The sequence below is a fragment of the Grammomys surdaster genome, unplaced genomic scaffold (genome assembly GCF_004785775.1).
Source record: "Grammomys surdaster isolate TR1022 unplaced genomic scaffold, NIH_TR_1.0 133, whole genome shotgun sequence".
NCBI classification, from domain to species: Eukaryota; Metazoa; Chordata; class Mammalia; order Rodentia; family Muridae; genus Grammomys; species Grammomys surdaster.
The window spans coordinates 2,676,391-2,684,970 of NW_021604591.1; the positions used below are offsets into that span (position 1 = coordinate 2,676,391).

At 51.4% G+C, this 8,580-nt stretch overlaps 1 protein-coding gene across 8 annotated transcripts in view; it reads right to left on the reverse strand.

Moving 5' to 3' along the window:
- Positions 1-8,580, reverse strand: part of Dysf (dysferlin) — a 181,044-nt gene that overhangs the window by 13,929 nt on the left and 158,535 nt on the right. For all 8 annotated transcript variants that reach the window (XM_028762363.1, XM_028762361.1, XM_028762362.1 and 5 more), the window contains 7 exons: positions 8,350-8,441; positions 6,755-6,925; positions 5,859-6,001; positions 3,687-3,826; positions 2,459-2,547; positions 2,111-2,206; positions 1,564-1,705 (listed from right to left, as the gene is read on the reverse strand). In XM_028762363.1, coding sequence (XP_028618196.1) covers positions 1,564-1,705; positions 2,111-2,206; positions 2,459-2,547; positions 3,687-3,826; positions 5,859-6,001; positions 6,755-6,925; positions 8,350-8,441 — 873 coding nt within the window. The remainder of the gene's footprint in view (positions 1-1,563; positions 1,706-2,110; positions 2,207-2,458; positions 2,548-3,686; positions 3,827-5,858; positions 6,002-6,754; positions 6,926-8,349; positions 8,442-8,580) is intronic.

Genomic DNA, 8,580 nt, shown 5'->3' on the forward strand with positions numbered 1-8,580 from the left:
GTGCATGGGTGTATATGCATGGGCATGTGTGCAGGGGTGTATATGCATGGGCATGTGTGCATGGGTATGTGCATGAGCATGTGTGCATTTGTGCATGTGTGCCCATCTCCCATCATTACAGCTCCTCCCTATTCTCCCACCCACCTCCAATCACTTGTCATAGTGCCAAATCACCTTCTCCCCTCACCCAAGGAAACAGGAAATCCCTGCACTAGACATGCCTGACCACATCCCCCATTATGATAAAAATGCTGTGGCCCCTCCCATTTAAGCAACCAATGTGCATCTCTGCCTCTGTTTCCCCACCCAGACCTACCCTCTTTGTAGGGCTCACTGAGCCGTGGAGATGATGCTTCGACCCAGCCTCACCCTCCCTGTCCACAGCTAAAGGAGAGGCACTTCTGCCTTTGATGAGAGCTCTCAGACAGGCACAGCATGTGCTTACTAGGGAAACAGGCTTATAATACACACGCCTGGAGGAAAGGCAAGATCAAAACTTATAGAGAGCCTGGGCACTGCTGGACTACACACAACTTTGCCACTAAATTTGGCTTTCTTTTCTGGTGGGCCCTAATGCCATCTCTAGGTAAAAGAATCTACCCTTTAACTCTAATAAATTTATATTTTTCCCTTTGATGGTTCCTGAGTGTTTGGCGGGATGCTTTGGTTTCTCTGAGATTCAGATAAGTCTGTGTGTTGGGCTGGGGAGGCTCAAAGAGAGAAGATGAGATGAAAATAATTCAGAGGGCAGAGAAGCCAAGCACTTCTCTTCAAGGTGAAGCCATGCTACAGCCTACAGAGAGGTGCCGCCGAGGCTGTGATGCTGGGCACATGAGCTGCCTCTGGGTAGAAACCAGGCCAATAGGACCTAAGCACATGCAGACATGTACTCTGGGAGCAGGGGACACCTCTGGGTAGCTATTAGTGTCAGGAAAGAGGAAGGGATTGAAAGCATCATTGGGCCTTCCTGGAACCAGCATAGCTGGAGAGCCACACTGCCCCGTACCCATGCAATGTGCTCTGCTGACCTCAGAGGGTAGACAGGTGTGGGAAGACGCTGCCACTACTTTGAGACTGCAGAGAGTAACACTCAGATGAGACCTAAATTTGCTAAGAATCCAAGCCCCTCCTCTACACCAGTCCCAGGCCATGCTTGCCCTCAGGAGTACACAGCTGCCTCTACCCTCTGCCTCTGTGATGGCCATGCTGGATCTCCAGACTCTTCTGCCTCGGACTCCAGGTCCTTCCATGCTACTGGGGCGGGGGCGATGGTAATATAGGCAGTAGCAGCAGGTCTTGAACTTGGCTACGTGATATGTGTGTGCTGTGTAGTTACGGATCACCCTGGAAGGTAAACACACTAGCCACAGGAATACTAGCAGAAAAGGAAAGAGAAGTAGGGTACAGAGATGGTAGTGATACCCCTGTGGGTGACAGAGACAGGGGTCACAGCTGCAGGAGAAGAGAGAGAATGTCATGGTTGCAGCTGTAATGCTAAAGGTGGGGATCACATTAGGACTGTGACACCCCCAGAGCCTGGTGCCCGGGCCAAGGGCCACTCACCTTCTTGGCAACAGCACAGACTTGCTCGGCAGGCAGATAGTCGAAGGGAAACACGAACCTCCAGTTGAAGTTGCCCTCCCCACCCAGGGATCGGTAGTGTACATCTGTCTTCTGTTTGTGTTCTTCAAATCCCACCATCCAGCTGGCCACACACGGAAGAGGACAGTCTTCATTAGTTCAAAGGCCACAGACTTTAGGACACTTCCCACATGCACTATCAGATGGGCAACCTCTACTTGGACCAGTGAAGAGTTGTGGAGATGAAGGAACTTAGTAAAGGAATTCCCAGGAAATCTACACAGAGCCCACTACACAGAGTAGGACAATCTAATGCCTCAGTGGTCCCCAAGAGCATCCTTGCCATTTTAGCGCAAAGAAATTTGAAGGAAATGATTCCCCAAAGGTGAAAACTCCATTGGGAGACCCTCCTTGGAAGGGTATCTCTACCTCCACGCCACAGCTCTGACTGAGAGCATCCTGTCTCCCAACCTCTGGGAGCTAGGGAGGTGCCATGAGCTGGTCCAGGTGGAAAACAATGGAAGCCTACCCTTTCACATAGATGTCACTCATCTTCTCCCCCGTGAGGCTGAGGTCATCCAAGATCACATCTTTCGTGTTCCAAATAATACAACGCAGATAAAACCTGGCAAAGGCAAATGACTTGTGTCTGCACGGATGCTCCAGGAAAGGATGTGATGTCCCCAGCTGACAGGCCAACTCATCCAAGGAGTTCTTCTGTCTGCTTGGCTGGACCCTTAGCCAGATCCAAACAAGCTGTGTTTCAATATCCCAGTGGCCCTGAATCTGTCCAATGGGCACGCTTCTTCCCTCTCCCCTGCAGTTGCTATAGCCCTTCTGCCTGGGTCCAGCTAGAGCCTGTGGCCAAACTTGTTACCTTCTAGCTTTCCGTGGGGTGATGTTGAAGGGAGGTCCAGGCCGGCCCAGCACCTTTGGAAATATGTCAATCCACATCTGTAGCTTCCCCTGTAAAGACACAGCAGTTCATTCATGTTCTACACACACACACACACACACACACACACACACACACACACACACACACCTCATTATATCCATAGTTTCTATACACCTGCCTAGAGTACACACCTGGGGACCAGGCCACAGCAAATGAAACTCAGGCCTGCCTGCTTGCCTACTAGAAAGAGGCTTGGCAATCGGGAATAGAAGGAGTCTAAACCGAACGATGTAGGACCCACTACAGAGGAAAGATCATTGCCCTCCAGGCACAGGCTGTTCAGAGACAGCAATGTGTCGGCTGAGGTTTAGCATGCAGAGAATGGCGTGTACAGTGCCACAGAGGGCCAGGAAGCCAGGGTTTAATCGTAAGGCGTCTCTATGACAGAAGTCACTTTCTCTGGCCCCTGGCCCCTACAAACCTAGGCTATTGCCTCTCTCTCTCTCTCTCTCTCTCTCTCTCTCTCTCTCTCTCTCTCTCTCTCTCTCTCTCTCTCAAAATGCAAGAACAAAAGTACCTCCATTCAATAATATGTGTAAGATTGTGAGGCTGGAAGACAAGAGGGTTTAACCTGAGCTGCTTTGTGGGGCTGGGAACCAACCTAAGAAAGTGTCTGCTTCTCTCAAAGGCACCCTTTGGAGTTTTCCCTGGATTTTCTCCCCTCTCCCCATACTATGCTGAGCCTGCTTCCTCCAACCAGCCTGGGTTGGATGCCAGTATTAAGTTTACTGTCTGTGTTCACCTATCTTCCGAAAGGCAACCCCAAAGCCCTCCTAACTACTTTCTCTGTGGGCCTCTACCATTCTGGAGTTCCTGGATCTAGTCCGAGCCCTCAACTGAAGCTCAGTATAGGTGACCTTCTGGGACTAAACCAGTAACGATGGCAGAGACAGAGGACACCCTTAGGTCAGGTTGAAACAGAAATGCTTCAGATGCTCAGGCAAGTCAGAAGCCAGGCCTACATATGACTAAAGCAAGAACTGTCATTGTTTCCCTGGTGGTAAGGGATAGGCCCCAAGAGCCCATGTGGACCACTCTGTAAGGATATGAGCCATGGGAGAGGGTGAGCATGGAGGAAGTGGCTGCTTTGGCTATCCTTAGGACTCTGGTGTCTGATGACTCTACAGCCCAAAGGGCAAGGACTTACCTGCTCAATATCTGGCTGCAGAGGGCTATAAAGAGGCCGTGACTCCACATGCTCAGGGACCAAGCCTTGTTGCTGAAGGACATGCAGGGCTAAGCGTTCCTCCACCGGGCCCAGGTGTGGGTTTGGGAGTCTGCCAGCCTCTGCCCCAGGGTGGGGGGAAAAAGTGGATGAGAACGTGAGAGACAAGACACCAGGGCTGCCTTCCTCTGAAGGTTACATGGAACTCTTGAGAGCAACAGGGAATCCCTCATCACCACAGACCATCCCCACAAAGATGCGCTGTGCTGGCCCTGAAGCCTCAGTTGCTCCGAGGGAAACATCACTACCCACAGACCCCAGGCTCTGAATAGAGATTCCCTGTCACCATCCTTTCTACCAAACCTCTCCTGGAAAATTCTTCCCTTCCATCCACACTAACCTCCCTTGCCTTGCAAAGTCCACTCATCCATCTCTTCTTAACTACTCCCAACCCCGAGCCCCAGCAACCCATATCCATAAATGTGGCCCCTAAGTCCTGCCAGAACGATGACCTGGTTCACGTGAGTTGTTCTATGAATGGCAGTAGCTACGCGCAGAAATCACAGCAAACACTTCTACAAAGGACTCACGGGCCACGCACTGCTCACATAAATGTGAGCCTACCTGACCCCTAGAAGGACCCGAGCAGCGGAGTATCACTGCCATCCCCACTTCACAGACATGGACCCTGCAGAAGCCCTCCACCTGGGCATCTGGGCAGCTGAGCTCCTGCCCATCTAGAAAAGGTGAATGCATGCTTCTTCTGCTGTCTGCTACCTGTGGGACAGCTCCTCCACCACCAGGGGATGACTTGGAGACAGGTAGCATGGACGGGAAGAAGCCCACTCTCGTGGGCTGTTGGGTCACTGTTCTTTTGAGCCACACACACTGTCATTCAGTGTGTGCTTCAGAGCCAGGAGTGTGGCCTGCACCCAGCTGGCTGGTGGCTTCAGGCAGGTCATTAAGTACCCCTGGCCCCAACAGCTTCATATATAAGATGAGGCAGATGCTGGACTTCAGGATTTAATGACCTAGAGCCCCTGTGCTAAAGTTGCTGGCAGAGCAGCGGGTGCCCCCAGAGGAAATGAGACTCCCCCTCAACCAGATGCACATTCTTAATGGCTGAGCCTGGCTCAAGCCCTGGGAGAGTCAGGAACACAGAGCAAGGAGGAGGGGATGGGGCCCAGGCATCAAAGCCGTCATTTCCTTTTATAACCTCAGCACCAGCCCTGACATCAAACATCTCTGCAACAAGCAGGAGGCGCAGGGCCAGCTGAGCCTGTAAACACCTCAGGGAGTTGGAACTGCTCTGGGTGGGCGATGTAGGAGTATGGGTATCTCAGACACATGGGGAGCATGTGGTGGGGCATCTCAGCTACTACATTGGGCAGAGCTAAGGGCAGGGATGGGGTGTGGCAAGGCTGTTAGCTGTCCCCTGGATGCTTACGTGCAGAGGGTTGGAAATGTTCTCCAAGGTCAAGCAAGGAGGTTAGCACAACTCATGAGAAGAGCGCCTCAGAGGTAGACATACCACAAGCTACCACCAAAGCTGAAAGAAGACAGGCCCCTGACCTCAACCTGGTTCACAGTTGCCTGAAATCTTGGCTTCTGCTCTAGTCTGCTTCCTTTTGCTGTGATAAAACACTCTGTCCAAAAGCGACACAGCAAAGGAAGGGCTGATTTGGCTTACACTTCCAGGTTACAATCTATCATGGAGAGGCAGTCAGCACAGGAACTGTAGAGAAACCATGGAGGTTTCTGCTTATTGGCCCACTCACCAGCTCAGGCTGGCTTGCTTTCTTTCACAGCCCAGGTCCACCTCGCTAGACATGGCGCCGCCCACAGTGGGCTGAGCCCTTGCGCATCAATCAAGACAATCTCTCACTGACATGGCCATAAACCAATCTGATCTAGACGATTCTTCAACTGAGGCTCCTCTCAGATTACTCTGGGCCATGACAAGTTGACAATCAATGCTAACCAGGACATCCTTGGATGACTTCACCATGGTTCTGGACAGAGTTCTGATCCTGGCTCCCTGACCTCTGACCCACAAACAGATACTCCTTTACTCGGCTGATTGGGGCGGGGGTGTCCACCTGGGCCTTTATGATGAGACGAAGAGCCCTGGGTTGGGGCCAAAGGGCAGCTCACCTATCTCCTCAATGGTGTATTCCTTATCCTGAAACGTCACGCGGTCTGTCCGGTACATGGGGGCCTTGACCCTGTGCTGCTGGCAGAAGAGGTGGAGGAGCTGGGAGGGACGGAGCTGGTCTCTCCACTGATTTGGTCCAGAGCTAAGGGTCAAGTACAAGACTAAGGTGAGACACTCACAGAGCGAGGGGCTTTCAGGAGTCTCTGTACCCCACACTCACACAGCATTGCCCACGCTCCACTGTCACAGCTGGTGCCCTCTCTGATAGCTCAGCATCCCCACTTCACTGACGAGGAAACAGAATCCCAAAGAGCAAAGGACTGAAGCACACATGAAACTGGAACTCAAACTCTATACACAACTGCCCTTGGCAGTCACAGGACTCCCTCAGACCCAGCTGAAGCTTGGTTTTTGTACTGTCTTCTCCTCTCCTTCTTTCTGTCCTCACCCATCTCTCCTTCTGGGTACCCAGTGCCATGCAGACCTCAGTGTGTGTCACAAGAGACTGAAGCCAGACATGGTAGTGAACACCTTTAATCTTACACTCAGGAGGCAGAGGCAGGTGGATCTCTCAGTCCAAGGCCAGCCAGGTCTACAGAGTGAGTTCTGGAACAGCCAGGGCTACACTGTAATCCTGCCTCAAAAAAAAAGGGGGGGTAGCAAGGCCGAATTGTGATAACATAGCCAGATAACAGATTCAAGTTCTAATTTTCCTAGTTACAAGCTTCTGTTTCCTCATCTGTAGAATGGAAACATCTGGGCTCCACATTGGGTTCTAGGGCTGGACCCTAGTGCTAACAATCAGGATGGCTGGCTGGCCACTGGGAAGCAGCCAGCTGTGGCCCCTTACACACAGTAGGTCTGTGGGAGCCCACAGCCAGCCTTGGGTACTTACACACAGTAGGTCTGGGGGAGCCCACATCGAGCCCCAAACTTGGACAGCAGCCTGTTCTCCAGGTCAATGACTGTCTCCCCAATCTTCTCATCCTTGGAGAGCAGGTCATAGTCATAGAGTGTGATCTTCAGGTCCTTCTCCAGAGGTAGAGTGCAGGTGAGTTCAAACATCCTGCAGGAGGGCCGGTGGCATCAAGGACACTGCAAGCCCAATGGTATCCACCCAGTGGGGAGTCAAGGGGTAGGAGATTGAAAGCTGTCCTACGGACATGACCCTCCTCAGATCCCCTGTCGCTCCTAAAACAACCCACCCGCAGTGCAGCTGTATCGGGCATGCCTCTATGCACCCTGCCCCTTGTCTGTCTCTCCGTTTCTCTCTGTGTCTCTGTGTCTATCTGTGTCTGTCTGTCTGTCTCTCTCTCTCTGTCTCTCTCTCTCTCTCTCTCTCTCTCTCTCTCTGTGCGTGTGTGTGTGTGTGTGTGTGTGTGTGTGTGTGTGTGTGTGTGTGTAGATGCGAGCCAGCATTTTGAAATCTGAGCTACCTGGTTCATGCACCCCATAATGAATAGACAATGAGATGGAACACAACATTGACGTCTGTTTCTACCATGGCACCAGGAGACAGAGATACGAAACTCTGCTACTGAGGGCGTGATTGAGGGCTACTTTCAGGAACTCCTAGAACAGTTTCCAAGATGGCATAGAAGGAAAGCTTATGGAAAGGGCTCTTGGGAAGGAGCTCCTGTGAAGTCTACACACACACACATACAGAGAGAGAGAAAGAGAGAGAGAGAAAGAGAGAGAGAGAGAGAGAGAGAGAGTGTGTGTGTCCTCACCATAACTACGAGCTCTGTACCAGCTGTCAGAGCTCATCAAACCTCTTCTATCTACCATTCCTTATCTCCTAATCATGGTGGGAAACTGTTTCTGAAGGTAAAGTGACCTCAACTTACCAAACAGACACCAGCATATGAATACAATGTGTTATTTGCTACTTGGGGAGACCAGGATTCTACATGTGCTAGAGAAATAACAGCCAAAGGCCTCTCTCACCCCAACACACTCATGACCAAACAGAACCCTGGAGCCACCCACCAACCATAGCACTCAGCCCTCTTCCACTGCTCTTAGTCATGTGCCCTGACTGTCTCAGTCTCCCTGCATCCCCTAGCTGCCTACCACAGAAGCATGTGGGCACTAAGAGAGTGACTGCTGGTGACTTGGCATTTAGGATAGATGGGGACAGTAAGGGACACTGGTGGAAAATGGGTAAGACCTAATGGTAATGTCCTCCTTTGGACAAATGTACCAGTCAGGTAAGACTGTAAAGGGAAAGTGGGGTGAAGTCTATGCTTCCACTGATGGGAAGTCTATGCTATAGGAAGTGCATCTTCTGAGCGCTCATAGTCTTTGAGGTAACTGTTTCTGTGCTTAGCAAGAAGCTCCCGATAGGGTTCAAGTCTGAGCTCACAGACATAAAAGATCCAAGATAAACATCTGCCCAAAGAAATAGACGCTTTTCAAGTAGTGGGAGCCACATCTGTGAGCGATCCTTAGCAGCCCCTCTACCCAAAGCCCAAGGCACTTCCCACTTACTTTCCAAATACAGGCTCCAGGGTGCAAGGGATGTAGTTATCCTGGTCACTCACCGATTTCTTCCCTATGGAGATCTTGATATAAGGGTCGCACTGGAAGATAGAGAAATATACAAGTAAAGCCACTGGTCAAGGTGTCTTTGGGGGCTTCTGGCTTCCAATGGCCATCAGGGAGCTGTGATGTAGATTTTCCTGTCAGTCCAGGGCCCATCCTCCAAACCACACCACGTCA